Source organism: Onychostoma macrolepis, chromosome 08 (assembly GCF_012432095.1).
Source record: "Onychostoma macrolepis isolate SWU-2019 chromosome 08, ASM1243209v1, whole genome shotgun sequence".
Classification (NCBI taxonomy): domain Eukaryota; kingdom Metazoa; phylum Chordata; class Actinopteri; order Cypriniformes; family Cyprinidae; genus Onychostoma; species Onychostoma macrolepis.
Genome location: NC_081162.1, coordinates 20241545 through 20256628, shown reverse-complemented (window position 1 = coordinate 20256628; position 15084 = coordinate 20241545). Strand labels below are relative to the sequence as shown.

The following is a 15084-nucleotide window of genomic DNA, read 5'->3' as shown; positions in this document are numbered from 1 at the left end:
CAACCTTGAGATACAGCAACGTTACACATACACAGAATCAGTTAATAATCAATACACGTTAATCAGAAATATCAAAAATACAAATGATTTAATATCTTCAAGAAAAGAACATGTAATCCTCTTTACCTGCTGATAAAATGCAGCAACATTAGCGTTCGCACAGAACCACCAAAGCCATCCCACATCTATGGAACATGCTTGAAATCAGTGTCCCAGATCCGTGTGAGAGTCACTGTCCAAAACAAACATGGCCCCTCCCTGCATTACTGGCACCGGAGCAGAGATCACATGACGCATGATGCCAGGCTACCTCCACTCACTAGCCAATGAGATTTCACTATGTGAGGTAGTAGAGATGATTACAAAACATTGCACTTGTCCGTTATTTGGCAACGAGGACAAACTAACATTTACCTAAAGACTACTGCAACAGCAAAACCCTGAGTACAATATGAAATAAAAATGTTATTGTTTTTTATTATTATTAATAATAATAATAGCAATAAATTATACATCTATAATATATTTAATAATATAATTTAAATGATAAACAATGTAATGCAAATATCATCAAAGAAATGGACACTTAAATTGTTGTCTATTTTGAATTGAACGTTTTGTGCGCAAATGCGTGAGCGCTTACTTATTTTACTACCTATTTTGAACAAGGTAATTCAGTTTTTAGTTGCACTCCACCCCATCTCTACCCTATATACTGAAAGAAAGGTGGAGTGCGTCTCTGGAGAGCAATGACGGACTTCAGCGTGGAATGAGGGCACCTTATGCAATGTGCCCTTCTAACGACACCCCAGCAGTATGCAAGAGAAAGAGAGAAACTTCAGCTCTCAAACTAATTTTCTCATCATTTACACAAGTCCTTTTAAACCTAGTGAATGTGAAAGACATTTCCACTTGCAGCTGCTGTCACATAGCAGGATGTTTTCACCAGACTTGCCACTAAGCTACTACAAGATATTAAAGGATGGTGAAGCAAAGAGTAACAGTCGAAGGAGGCAAAAGAATGTGTGTGTGTGTGTGTTAGGGGTGCAGTGATACATAAAAATAAAAATAAAAATCTGGCTGACAAATAAGCAACTAATTATTTACATTGATATTAAAATTATATACACTACCATTCAAAAATGGAAATCTTTTGTAAAAATGTAATAGCCTTTACTGTAATTTTTGATCAATTGAATGCATCTTGGCAGAATAATAGCATTCGTTTCTAAATTTTAATTACAAAAAACAAAAACCTACTGACTCCAAATAAAATAATAAACACTAAAATAATTTTAAAAAATTAATCAAAACTGTTAGTCATCACAAGATTATAATGTACAGTATTAAAAACGGACATTCATTTTAAGACTTACTTTTGACATTATTATTAAATAATTTGTATTTGAAAAATTAATTTTAAGTGACCATTAGACCATTTTAAATTTCATTTAAAATGTAAAAATACAGGAAGTATAATTAGATGAAAAAAAAAAAAAAGATATGGTACAGAATTATTGCGCATCCCTAGTGCGTGTCCATCGGTCCAGAAAATATTGTGAACTGCCTTATATTTGTAGTTTGGAACAGCCTTTGTATCAGGAAAGAGCTTTAAAATGCTGCTTAGCTCAGTAGGTTTTGGAAGAGAGCACATGTGTGTGCGTGTGCTCTCCTGCAGTCTCTCCTAAACTCACTGCAGCTTCCATGTGACTCCCTGCATCTTTCCACTGCCAGCTCTGTCCTGCGGAAACATGAGAGCTTGACGAGAGAGAGAAAAGCACACACCAGTAGCTCACTCTTCCTCTACGCAACTGTTCCTCGTCTTTTCTCCCTCTGTGTTATTTCTTTCCCCTCTGGAGCATGAATGTGAATGTTGATCCACTGCCAGCAGGAGCTCAGTGTCTGACACTGGGAGCTTTTAACTGCTTTTTTTTGCAGTCAAGTGTCTGAGAGGAAGACAGGTAGAGGCTTTTAGAAAATAAAAGGGGCTTTCAGGCCGGACTGATATTGGGCCACAGAAGAGTATGATGAATTATGGATGTTCCTCTAAATAGCAAGTACAGTTCCTCTGAGCCATCTCTGCGGCTGACATTGTGCGAACCTCTCCATATATACCTGTCCTGACCGGTCAAACTCATCTAATTGTCAAATGTATCTTGCTGAATGGGGAGGTTAACTATATTCTTACATTCACAGCTACGAAAGTTCAAGCTCACATGGCTTTTACTGTCCTGAGAGTGTTTATTACACTATATTATCATTTAGCAAGAGTATTTCTAGAGCAAGGTTTTGTTGTTTCTACACTGTAACATCTGAACAGCATGTTTGGTTTTAGCTCAGTGGGCAGCCTGCTATAATCCTGATGATGTTTCATGTTGAAACAAGAAAAACAAAGCACAGTTTTGCTTAGGTTTAACCCGAACACATCTCACTTTGCGAATCACCCAACCCTGCACTGACCACAATCACTGCAAAATCAGAACAATGTTAAAGTTTTAGCATCGCAAAGCCAAACTTTATGCTGGACAATTCAATCTCAAATCGATGATACCATGAATTTGTTGATATCATCATCGATTAATAGACCAACATGCAAAAAACTGGTAATGTGTTTGAATAAAAGCAAGCCATTTACAAACGGCTGTAGAGACAACACCAATGGAAACCGTAGAAGATCATACAAATCCAGCATCTTTTACAATAAATGTTTATAATCAATAACAAAAAATAACCAAGAAATTTGATTACACACTAGCGTTCTAAAGTTTTCAAAAGAAGTATCTTATGTTCACCAAGCCTGCATTTATTTGATCAAAAATAAACAGTAATATTGTGAGATTTTACCATTTAAAATAATTTTCCAACTATCTATTTGAATATATCAATGGTGAAAACAGTTGTGCTGCTTAGTACTTTTGTGGAAACCATGATACATATGTTCAGGATTCTTTGATGAATAGAAAGTTCAAAAGAACAGCATTTATTTTAAATAAAGTATTTTGTAACATCATAAATGTATTTAATGCCACTTTTGAACAAATTAATATGTCATTGCTGAATAAAAACATTAATTTCTTTATTTAAAAAAAAAAAAAAAAACACTGACCCCAAAATTCTGAACGATAGTGTAAGTCGGGTCTTTGCACTGTAATGGAGAACCTCTATCAATGACGCCACTTAAAGTACTAAAAAAAAAACATTTACTTACATTTTACTGCTAATTTTTAGTAATTGAATATTGCCTTTCAATTAATGTAATATTCAGATTGATCAATTATCAAAATAGCTGTTAGCTTCAGCCTACCATACATCAGATGCTCCATGAACAGACTCTGTGCACGCCATCTGAAACTCAAATTTTCAATTGCTCATGTCTTCAACAAGATCTTTACTCCATATATAAACCATTCTGAACCCAATATGGCACTATGTAACTCTAAATACTCTAAAAATAACAAAGATGCAAGCAAATTGTGCTGCAATTCCGGTCCATTGAGATCAGTAGGCACAAAACCATTTCCGCTGTGGGGTAAATGGCTCCTGCTGCAATGGAGATATGAGAACTGATAGGATGAGTCCCTGAGGATCTCAAGAGGTGGATGGTATGAAAAGATTGTTGAAACCGAAGCCCGAGCTCCACACTTACACTCACTGAAATACACACATGCAAACGCACATCAGGAAATCTGACATGGCAGGTTGGGTTTGTTTTTTGTTTGTTTTTTTTTAAAAGAGGTTTGGATTGACATTCCATGGCACAACTGTCACACGATACCAAAGAATATCGGCAATGTATTTTACTGGTGAAAGTGAAAAAGAATAATCTTCCTTCAATACATGCATGGAAGACTTATCACAGGATGGAATGAGCCTAAAACCATCACTAATATAAAAGCTACAATCCTAACATACTCAACATAGTGCCACCAAGTGCGTATTTTCAAAACCTGTAACTCTTAAAGAAAGAATAAAGACAACACAACCAGCCAACTTCAAGTGTAAATAAAAACAAAGCATGGTTGAAACTAATCATTAATGCAAACCGCAATGATAAACGGTCACGGCAGAAGACGCAATCAGATGAGTCCCAGCTGAGCGTGACCTTACCCTTCTTACTGTAAAGCCACAGCATACAGTGTCGGAACATAGCAGTGGGTGAGGGCATGGGGAGAGTGAAAGCACCCCCGGCAGGGCGGATGCCAGGGGGGGTGGAGGAGGATAGATGAGCCAGTGAAAGAAGGTGGAGGCTAGAGGCTAAAAACCTGGAGCTCAGCAGCCAGCAGCCTTGCGTAACTCTGCGGTGAGACTGTCTGTTCTACTCCGTTTCTCGAAGAGTTCTTCCAGCTCCGAGGAAATTCCTAGTAGAAATTCAACACGAATCCTGGAGAAAATCCGAGAGCCTCTGATCTCAATTCACAAAACTATGAAATCTGCAGATCGTCCCAGCCAGTGCTCGCAAGAGATAAGCCGGACAAATGCACCAGGCCTAATGTATGTTTAGATTGTCTGCGCGCAACTGATGCGAGTGGGTCGTGTTTGCATTAGAATGCTGAATGTCACTAACGTCATAATCCTCTTTAAAATCAAAATGAGAAAGAGCATGTGGGGGAGAATGAGTAAGCAAGAGCAAAAATAAACAGAGTGGAAAGAGAAGAGGAGAGGAGGGATGAGCAGTATAGAGAGAGAGAGAGAGAGAGAGAGAGAGAGAGAGAGGCAGACAGACCGGGCACACGTGAGCAGCTGGCTGATGGCCGCGCTATAAACACTGGTTAAAAGCATCACGGCAGGAGGTGCCAAAGAACAGAAGATGAGAGAGGAGAAGGAAAAGACAAAAGCCTCAGAAGAACAAGAGAATGGAGAACTCACCCTGAAAATGGAAAGTCTTCTGGTCCACGGTAATGGTGAAAGTGCTGTCGTCCTCGTCATCGATTCCAATCACAGCTCCCTGCAAAAAAGGAACGCAGCAAAAGCCATTCAGACTGAGGGACACGTCATTCGCTCCCTCTTTCTTTTTATCTGTTCCTCTGCCCCACTCCCTTACGCACAGAGAGAGAGAGAGAGAGAGAGAGAAGGAAAGGGGTGGGAGAGAATGGGTGGAGTAAGAGAAAGAGAAGGGAACAAGGCGGAAAAGGGAGGAAAAAATGAAGAGAGAAAGGGGAAGGAGATGGAAATTGAGAAAGGAGGACGGAGAGAGAGAGTGAGGGGAAAAACTGCAGCACATTCAGTAAGTATTACAGGGCCAGAGGAAAAACATGAGACTATTAACTCTTTCATACCTGATGTACTACCACAGCAAATCCGGATCGTTCAAAAATATAAAAGCATTTCTAACATTATAAAACATTTAAACAGAGCACTTTGAAAACACGCCATTGTTTTCAATAAGAAAATGCTGAAAATATAAAGGAAAACACTAAGCTTTTACTTTAAATACAGACGTGCCAGGCAGTGTCCTTATTGGCTACCAACAGGAAGACAGCAATAACTGCTCAGACCACAGGCCTTGAGAAAAATAAGCCAACGCCCTAAGCTCTTTTAACGTCTGTCTTAAATTTACGTTAACTGCTCACTGTCAGGCAATTTGGAGATCAATTTCTGATTTACAATGTCATCAATTAAAGCTATACAATACATTTACATTAAAGGAGATACACAAAACTCTTTAATTAACACTTAATTGCAATTTAACTGCAGAGAAACTTCATCCATCTTCATTCTTTTGGCATAATAGAGATTACAAACAAAACCTGGTGATGATAACTTTCTCTTTAGGTTGTATTTAAGCGTTAGCTACAACTAGAATACTTACAATACCACGCTCCCTTTAACACATTAACTCTACTCTGTACATTATAATAATTTTTCTCTGCATTAAATGTACATATTTCATAACTGTCCTCTGCATTTTAAACTGAAGAGTGTGCCATCTGCTGGTGAAGAGTTTGCACAGCATTGCATTTAATAGATGAGGCATTTCTATCACATCCTGAACCAGACGGTCATCTCTGAATAAACCGGGTTTGTGCGAGGGTCTAATGATTACAGTGGAAACAAGAGCTTCTAATGTATTGCAGCAACAGTTTGAGAAGGGCTCTTTATTGTTTTACCATCACTGTATACTAAGCGAGGACCACATAGAAATGTTTTACTATATCTGATGTTGAAATGCTTGACGGTGCTGCACAAAACCCGGACCTTAACCCTTAGTGGACACCTCAGAGAAGATAGTAGCCTCATTAATAGAAGCAGTCAACCTCTATTAAAATACAATGCATAAAAGCATAAAATCATGTCACATCCTTTTTGGAAATTCTTTATCTATTCTATATCCTGATGACAGATTCTCAACAGCAGCTAAGGTTAATTTAATAGCATAAATTAAACAAGAATAATAGCCAGAACGAGAACAAGCACAGACATGAGTTAATCATTGAAATGATGGACTTGAAAAAAATGAATAAGACCAGATTCAACTTAGTCTTGCTTTAACAATTAAGAAAGCTTCTCACCCGAAGTCGCACACAGCCTCTTCTAGAGCCACGCATCATCTTGTCCTTGGACTGAAGAAAGAGACAGTGTCAAAGATGCATTTTATCAAACGACCAACACAGGGCTGGAATACATTCAAGTATCACTTTGCTGAAGATTTAAGAAGTTTACAAAATGTTGGGTCTAAGATCATACGTGTAACCAATTTGGATTTTGTATCATACAGTAGAAAAATGGTATGTACGCATGGTATGTAATGGTATCTACACAATGGTAGTACTCTGGAAAATGAGACATGCAAAACAGAGCTTATAAAAACTATATACACTATATGTATGTGTGTGTGTGTGTGTGTGTGTGTGTATGTATATATATATATATATATATATATATATATATATATATATATATATATATATATATATATATATATATATATGTGTGTGTGTGTGTGTGTACACACACGTATATAATATTGTAATTTATATAATAAAGGATTAGTTGTATACTCCGTGTGTATGTATACACGTTTAAGCGCTTTCCGCTTTATATCTCTGTTTGACAGTTTCAGTTGTTGGATCATATGCAGTATTAGCGAGACAGTAAACCAAGATTATCAGAGTGAAGAGTTAATTTTTACCCGTTTAACCCTGTGTCAATAAACAATCACTGGCTAAAAAATTATATGGCTTATATGTAGACATTAACAAACCTGAGAGCTCTAGTTTGTGGATGATTTTCTGACAGCAACTGCAGCTCTTAGCTTAGCTATTTATCTTGTGTTTGAACATTATAAAGCTTTCCGGATGAAGTCTGAAAGCCATAAATGTGCGTTAAGACATTTAATATCCTGCAGCTAAAGCATCCAAAACAGCGGTCACATGTGGTCGCCTCCACCCTTCAAATTTTGCAAACTAAACTACACTACTGTAAGCATTTTTTTCCAAGGGAGGTGGCCTTCCTGCTGGCAACACATAATGTCTAGCTGTTCATTGGCTAACAGCTTCCCCAGCAAAGCCCGGATTGGCTGAAGGCACGGTCACTCGAGCTAAGCCCCGCCCCAACCAGCTGAGAATCCCAACTCCTGACAGGCCTGCGAGTGCTCGTTTCCTTCCCAACATTAAACGATCGTGGAACAGGCCACTGAGCGATCAACCCTCTCTCATATCTCGTAGCCATGCAAGAAAAACTTACAGTATAGTATGAGAGCAACCCGGCGTTATAGTCCAGTACGAACCAGCGGTACTGCCACCCCTTCATGACGTTAGTCCATTTGCTCAGCGGCCCCTCCATGATGGACGCCATTTTTACACTTTGCCTGAGTGCTCGCGGGGAGGAGCGCGCGGCGAGAAAAACCATGCGTCTGACGTCACGTGCTGAACTATGCCTTGCTTTATGCAAGGATGACTTCTGGCTCTGGAAGTAATAACTTCAATCTTACATATGTGTAAGATGGCATGGCGAAAGTCAAAGAGAATGAAATCCAACTAGGCTATGCATATACGCATATGTTCAGAAATGTAATAAATTGGAAGCTCTGGAGATTTTGTAAGAAATAGCCCAATGCCTAAAAATAACATATATATGCAGCTGAAAGTGTTATAGATGTTTGGGTAGTCTTGTTATTTTTGTTTTTGTATATATCTTCTTTTTTTAACGAAAGTGTGGTATAGTTTTTAGGCTGACAGTTATTTGTCTGTGCACATATTACTATTATAGTTTCCATTAATATATTGAATTCGGGTTTTTTATTTATTTTCATTTTAAGTTTTAGTTTTGCTGTGTTTTTGTCATTTTTATTCGTTTTAAAAATGTGTCTTTGTAGATTTTTTACATTTAAGTTTTAGTTATTGCTGTATATCAAGTTGCACTGACATAGCTAAAATAAAATAAGCGTTTTTTTATCTCAGTTATTGTGTATTTTATTTCTTAATGCTGTTTTTATGGAATAATTATTTAGTTTTTTAGTTTTCTTTACTATAATAACCCAACCTTGTAGAATAGAATAGAATAGAATCGTTTATGATGAATTCTCCCAAGTCAAGTCTGTGCCATAGACACTCATTTACTGATCTATACTGCTCTCTAGTGTTCATTATGTCGCTATGTAATATATACACTATATCGAAAACTCAAACGTTCCCTTCTGCTTGTTTCCTTCCAGACTTAGTTTCTCGTTACACTATAAAACATTCAATAATTTTAGACATCTGCCTCTCGCCTCATCATGTACTGTTGTATGTTAAGGTAAGATCTTTTGCTAAACTAATGTGTTTCCGCCGTTTTGGAAAGTTCTTCGCGTTTACTATCCGAGTAAGCTCATAACGACCTTTGACACACTTAAAGTAAGAAAAATACAGGCTCATGCAGCATAAAGAATTAGACGAATAATTTAAAGAACCAATGCAATGTCCAAGGTGTTTTTTTTTTTTTTTTTGTATTATTAACAATGCATTATGCATTATTAAAACAATATGTATTTACAGAATCTTGAGTATTTCTTGTGGTTGATTGTAGTCTGCAATATTACTGCTCAACCTGTCACTTCATATTTCTTATGCTGGCAGAGCTACATTTAGCGTGTTTGTGCACAAAACCTGAATCACGATCTCTACAATGACAAAAACCAAATTCATTGTGTCAGTGACAGTCAAAAGCAAGTGAAAGGTATTCTTTAACATTATTAATTTAGATTCCTGTCATCACATATGCACACTGCATTGGTCTTTCTCTTATGTCTAGTTTAAATGATTCGTCCGCTTCTTTATGCTGCATGAGCCTGTATTTTTCTTTCTTTAATTAAGTACGTTAAAGGTCGTAATTTAACGGAGAATAATAATAACTAATAAACTAATAATTGTAATAATCTATCTGTCTGTCTGGAATATTTAATATTAATAATAATAATTATAATAATTATTATTATTATATTAAAGCTGGTGTTTTGAATAGAAATCTTCCAAGGCCAGTGTGTAATTCCTGAAGTTATTGCAAATAAAATGTATGTCTCTTATTTCACCAGGTCTTTCCATGTAAAAGGGAATAATCTCATTCAGCTCACTAGAGCATCATTCACTCAAAACCCATGGGACACATGGGACACATCACCAAAGCTTTTCAGTTGCACACATTCACCTGTTTCAGGCAGTCTGTGGCAACCCTTGACACATAGGACACACCAACCAGCAGCATCGTCCCGCTGTATGAGCTCCACTGTGCGCAGGAGACGCCTGCCAAGTGCCTTTCCAGTTATAGATGGAGAATTTCATCCAGTTCACAGACATGTGTATGAAGCCAATCTCAGGAACAGTCTAATCTGTCAGCAAAAGTAAATCTGATTCACATGCTTAAAAGATCTTCCCACAGTTACATTACAATATTATTCCCTAATCATAAATTTCATCACATAAGTAATATCCACCTTGTATAACATTGTATTGTTTCAACAGATACCTTGAGCACAAGGAAAATGTAATGAAGGGTGGTGGTGAAAATGCCATAGCGCGGCATACGCTGAGGAATCGAAAGGTCCTCGTACGAGACAGACTCCGCATGCTGCTGGATGATGAAGATTATTTAGAACTTTCTCCTTTTGCTGGACTTGGTCTGCCCTATGGAGACATCCCATCAGCTGGCTGTCTCACAGGTAATGTACTACATGATACAGTGAAAAGTATTATCATTTATTATTTATGGTTAATAAAAAATGAATTAAAGAATACAGAATTAGGCATTAAAAGGATCAAAATCAGAATTTCAGTCATGCTTATTTATAATGAAGGTAGTAATATAGTTACTAATCATTAAATAATTGTCATTTATAATGATATTTTTCTCCTTTCTTTAGATTGTGTTTTTCAGTGCACCAGGGTTGTTTATTTATTGATTGGTATTATTATAATTAGACGTAGCATTATTTAGACTTTATTTATTATTTAAATTTATTAGAGTTTGTATTATTATTAAAGGTAATCATTTGACATTAATTGATATTAAAATATTTGTGCATAGGCATTCCTCTCAAACCGCTTCCTTATAAACTGTTATTTATTTTTCCACAGGAATCGGTAAAATTAATGGACTTTGGTGCATGTTCATTGCTAATGATGCCACTGTGAAAGGAGGCACGGCGTATCCCATCACAGTTAAAAAGCAGCTCAGGGCGCAGGTTATGGCCATGCAGAATCGTTTGCCCTCTGTTTACTTGGTGGACAGTGGTGGCGCATTTCTGCCTCTTCAGGTAACTTGCATTTATTCCCATGATGAGCTCCGTAATCTCTTAATGGTGCATTAATGGTTGTGCAACTGCTGTATCAACAGTCAGAGATCTTTCCTGATAGAAACCATGGAGGTCGCACCTTTTACAATGAAGCTGTTATGTCAGCAATGAAGATTCCTCAGGTAATAAAAGATTCGTGCAAAACATTATTATTAAAAAAAACAAATATCCATTCCCGGTCAATTCTTTTTTTGTGATACTCATGTTTTTTGTGTAATGTTAAAATGTTTGATCTAATGTGATATCATAACCTGTAGGTGGCAGTAGTGTGTGGGTCATGCACAGCTGGTGGCGCTTATGTCCCCACTATGTCTGAGGAGGCGGTGATTGTCCACAGGATAGGAACAATATTTTTGGGGGGTCCACCGCTGGTGAAAGCTGCTACTGGAGAGGAGGTTTCCCCAGAGGACCTGGGAGGAGCCAGGCTGCACTCAGAGTATGCCGTTTCCTACCTTGGTTGCATTTTCTTTTCTTTTTTTATCTTGGTCTCCAGAGCAGTGGCTTTCAATCCCTCTGTCCACAACCATGTTATTGATTGATAAATAAAAATAATGATGAAAATGTGGTGGTTAACAAAGACCAAAACCATCCTGCTTTGCTTCACTGATTGTCAGTCAAGTTTTTGGGTATATTTAAAACAGCATAGATTATTCAAAAATTTGTAAAGCAATTAGATTCATTTAATAATCTAACATAATATGATATAATATAATATAAAAACTACAAAGTAAGTGCATCCCTCTAATAATAACAGAATTATAAAGAAACCGTATTAATATAATATAATAATTAAACATAATATTAATATTGGAGCACTGAGCAGTATTTAACATGCATAGTTTTGCTCAGCTGATGGAATATAATACTCAGTAAAATAATATAATATAATATAGTTGACCATAAAATGAAATATAATTTTTATTTGTAAATAAATAAAAGAATTGTATTAATATATAATAATTAGTGCTGTCAAACAATTAATCACGATTAATCGCATCAAAATAAAGTTTTGTTTACATAATATATGTATGTGTACGTGTATATTTATTATGTATATATAAATACACACATACAGTATATATTTTGAAAATATTTGCATGTATATACATTTATATATTTATATTCTTATATTTTATATTATATATAAATATATTTAATATATAAGCATAACATATTTTTCTTAAATATATACATGTATGTGTTTGTATTTACATATACATAATAAATATATACAGTATACACATATATATTATGTAAACAAAAACTTTTATTTTGGATGCGATTAATCGCGATTAATCATTTGACAGCACTAATAATAATTGAACTCAATATTGCAACAATATTATAAATGCATCCTGCAGTTTTGCTTAGATGAAATTTTTTTATTTCTCTAATTTAACTGCAAATTTCTTGCCTCTTTGTCTGTATCACCAGAGTGAGTGGCTGTGTGGACCATTTTGCTGCAGCAGAGAATGAGGCATATGAGCATACCAGAAACATCATCTCCACCCTAAATTATGAGCTCCCAGAGGAGGACAGCGCTCAGGTTGAGGAGCCCCTGTACAACGTGGATGATCTCATGGGCCTTGCACCCCGTTGCTACAATCACAGCATGGATGTCAGACTGGTAAAGACACATGCACTGGTTCAGACTTATACTATCACATGATTTGTGGGTGTTCATTTACTCATCTTTCTTTATACGGTTTAGATTGTGAGTCGACTGACTGATGGTAGTCGGTTTCAGGAGTTCAAGGCCCGTTACGGCACCCCCCTCCTCACTGGGTTTGCCAGAATTGAAGGGTAATAGCATTTGGAGGATGTTTTTAGTTCATTTGTTATTAGAAAAAAGTGAGGTGTTTTGATTATTGTGTAAGTGGAATTTTCCCCGCTGTTAACCTATCAGGGCACTGCTGTGACAGGAAAATGGTAGACAGTACAACGGTAAATGTAAAGATAAAACAGTTAACCTGAAAATTAGATTTTCTTGCTTTTGTGTGTCTGACCAATCAGATCTAAGCAGGATGTGGATTAAGAGAAGGAATCTTGGCTAAAGATGGGAACCGATCTCTTCAAGAATCTTTTATTTGATCACACAAAGGACATCTCTGAGAGCTGTTGTTGTGGCAATCTGAAACTCCTACCAAAAGGATAAATCTACATCAGAGATGTTCAGATAAAACTGTTATTGAGGGTTATGTTATGCTGAACAAACACTACTCTATTGTTAAACTGATGTAACTTTTGTTACTTTATATTTAATTTTACTTATAACTTTATTTAACTGGCAATCCTTGCTATGGCAATCATCATTTGTTAAATATATCCCACATCGTTTGTGCTACGGACATGAATTGTACCATTAATTAAGTGGTTTGTTGAGAAGAGGTGTTATTATTGTTTAATCAATTCAACAACAACAACAACAAAATCACCTGGCAGACAATAAAACTGTAATTTTGATACTAAATTAGCCATTTCTTGGAGCTAAAATATCATAAAGGCTTTTTACAATTTTTACACCACCCAGAAGACCCTGGCTACTGCATAGTTACATGCTCTGAAAACCATCATTTACTCACCCTCAAGTTGTTCCAAACCTGTATGAATGTCTTTGTTCTGTTGAACACAAAGGAAGATATTCTGAAGAATGTGGGAAACAGAGCAGTTCTGGGGCACCATTGACTTCCATTGAATTTTTTTTTTTTTTTTTCAAAACAGCCTGGTCACAAACTTTCTTCAAAATATCTTCCTTTGTGTTCGGCAGAACAAAGAAATTCATACAGGTTTGGAACTACTTGAGGGTGAGTAAATGATGACAGAATCTTCATTTTTGGGTGAACTATCCCTTTAACAACCACCCAGAATATATTGAGAGAGTTTTTGCATTGGCAAACGTCAGTTATGTTTTCTTGAGAACATGCAAAAATCTAGTTTTTCTTTACTATGGAAGGTGATTTTATTTTTCTCATCAATCTTTAGTCATCAGGTTGGCATCGTGGCAAATAACGGAGAGCTGACATATGAAGCTTCCCTGAAAGGCAGTCATTTTGTTCAGCTGTGTGATCAGAGGGACATTCCTCTCATCTTCCTGCAAAACACAGCACCACAACCTGCACACACGTTCTCACAAACCAAGGTACATCAAAAGACATTTACGTACATATGCAGACTTTCCAACAAAGATTCTTTAAAAGAGAAATCACATTACTTGTAATGTCATTTAAACATACATGTGATACACAGGAAAGTGTAATAGTTTCCACTATTTGTTTTAATGGAACAATATCTGGCTCTACACACACGCCATCTTGTTTTACTTTGTTACTTGCTCTCTTTTCTCCCTCGCTCACTTCATTCCTCTAAATCACTCGTTCTCTTTCCCGTCTCTCTTAGGCAGAGTCCAACACTAACAGACTAAAAGCTCAAGGTTCCATGATGTCTGCTGTGGCTTGTGCTTCTGTTCCCAAAATTACTGTGGTTATTGGAGGATGTCATGGAGGTGATAGCTATGCTATGGTCAGTATATAAATCTGTTATTTTGTTCTAGATAAAAAAAAAAACTGTGTGTAGTTAAAATGAACATTTGTTTTAGTGTGGAAGGGCTTTTGACCCTAATTTCCTGTTCCTGTGGCCCAATGCGAGAGTGTCGATTTTGGCCCCAGGCCACTCGGATGCATTTGTGCAGACTGAAGAGGAAATCACACAGATTAATGAGATGTAAGACCCAATGTAACACATATTAGGTCCAGAACTGGTTGTTTTAAAGGTGTATTAAATATGTATAAAATAAATAATTAAAATGAACAATAAATAAAAATGTTGTCCTTGTGAAGGCTGAAGGAAGAGAGTTCAGCATTCTTTTCCACCGGCAGACTGTGGGATGATGGTGTTATTCTACCTCAAGACACCAGAAAGGTAAAAGAAAAAAGCTAGTAAATGAATTTTATTGACTGCCCAAATGCCCTTCTCGTTGTTAGCTTAAAACATTTGCTCATATCTTCTGTTATAAAACAGTTAATAGTTAAATAGTTTAATTTGGATTTCACTCTTGAGTTTGAAAATCAAAGATGAATAAAATATATACTTCTGTTCCCTTTTAGGTTTTGAGTAAGTGTCTGAAAATCATTAAGCAGCAAGAGTATCAATTGTCCAGAGAGAAAATGAGGACTCCTTTTCTTCGACTATAACACTACCTCTGCAGAATCCTCAGTGAACTTGATGAACTTGTATAAGGTGTTTTATTAAAGTAATAAACTAACAGTGTTAGTGTTAAACACATATCTTTATTTTAAAGACAATTTGCCTGTAATCAG

At 36.4% G+C, this 15084-nt stretch overlaps 2 protein-coding genes across 5 annotated transcripts in view; one reads left to right on the top strand and one right to left on the bottom strand.

The window, feature by feature from the left end:
• Window positions 1-7842, bottom strand: part of osbpl9 (oxysterol binding protein-like 9) — a 32973-nt gene extending 25131 nt beyond the window's left edge. For 2 of the 3 annotated variants that reach the window (XM_058784055.1, XM_058784056.1), the window contains exons 1-3: window positions 7684-7842; window positions 6510-6560; window positions 4867-4945 (exon numbers count right to left, since the gene is read on the bottom strand). In XM_058784055.1, coding sequence (XP_058640038.1) covers window positions 4867-4945; window positions 6510-6560; window positions 7684-7794 — 241 coding nt within the window. In that variant the 5' untranslated portion in view covers window positions 7795-7842. Of the gene's footprint in view, window positions 1-126; window positions 217-4866; window positions 4946-6509; window positions 6561-7683 lie in introns of those variants that run through there. The other variant, XM_058784060.1, reaches the window with a different exon arrangement.
• Window positions 7843-7918: 76 nt separating this feature from the next.
• On the top strand, window positions 7919-15008 carry si:ch211-198n5.11 (methylcrotonoyl-coenzyme A carboxylase 2). Of its 2 annotated transcripts, XM_058784061.1 has the most exons (14): window positions 7919-7936; window positions 8654-8736; window positions 9512-9817; window positions 9939-10135; window positions 10551-10729; window positions 10810-10890; window positions 11026-11204; window positions 12203-12395; window positions 12480-12571; window positions 13751-13907; window positions 14165-14287; window positions 14364-14488; window positions 14605-14686; window positions 14872-15008. In XM_058784061.1, the coding sequence occupies exons 2-14, from the start codon at window positions 8717-8719 to the stop codon at window positions 14956-14958; spliced, it is 1821 nt and encodes a 606-aa protein (XP_058640044.1). In that variant the 5' UTR covers window positions 7919-7936; window positions 8654-8716; the 3' UTR covers window positions 14959-15008. The 2 variants fall into 2 exon arrangements, with proteins under 2 accessions (XP_058640044.1, XP_058640045.1); XM_058784062.1 differs by lacking the exon at window positions 7919-7936 and having other exon boundaries at window positions 8601-8736.
• Window positions 15009-15084: the final 76 nt, after the last annotated feature.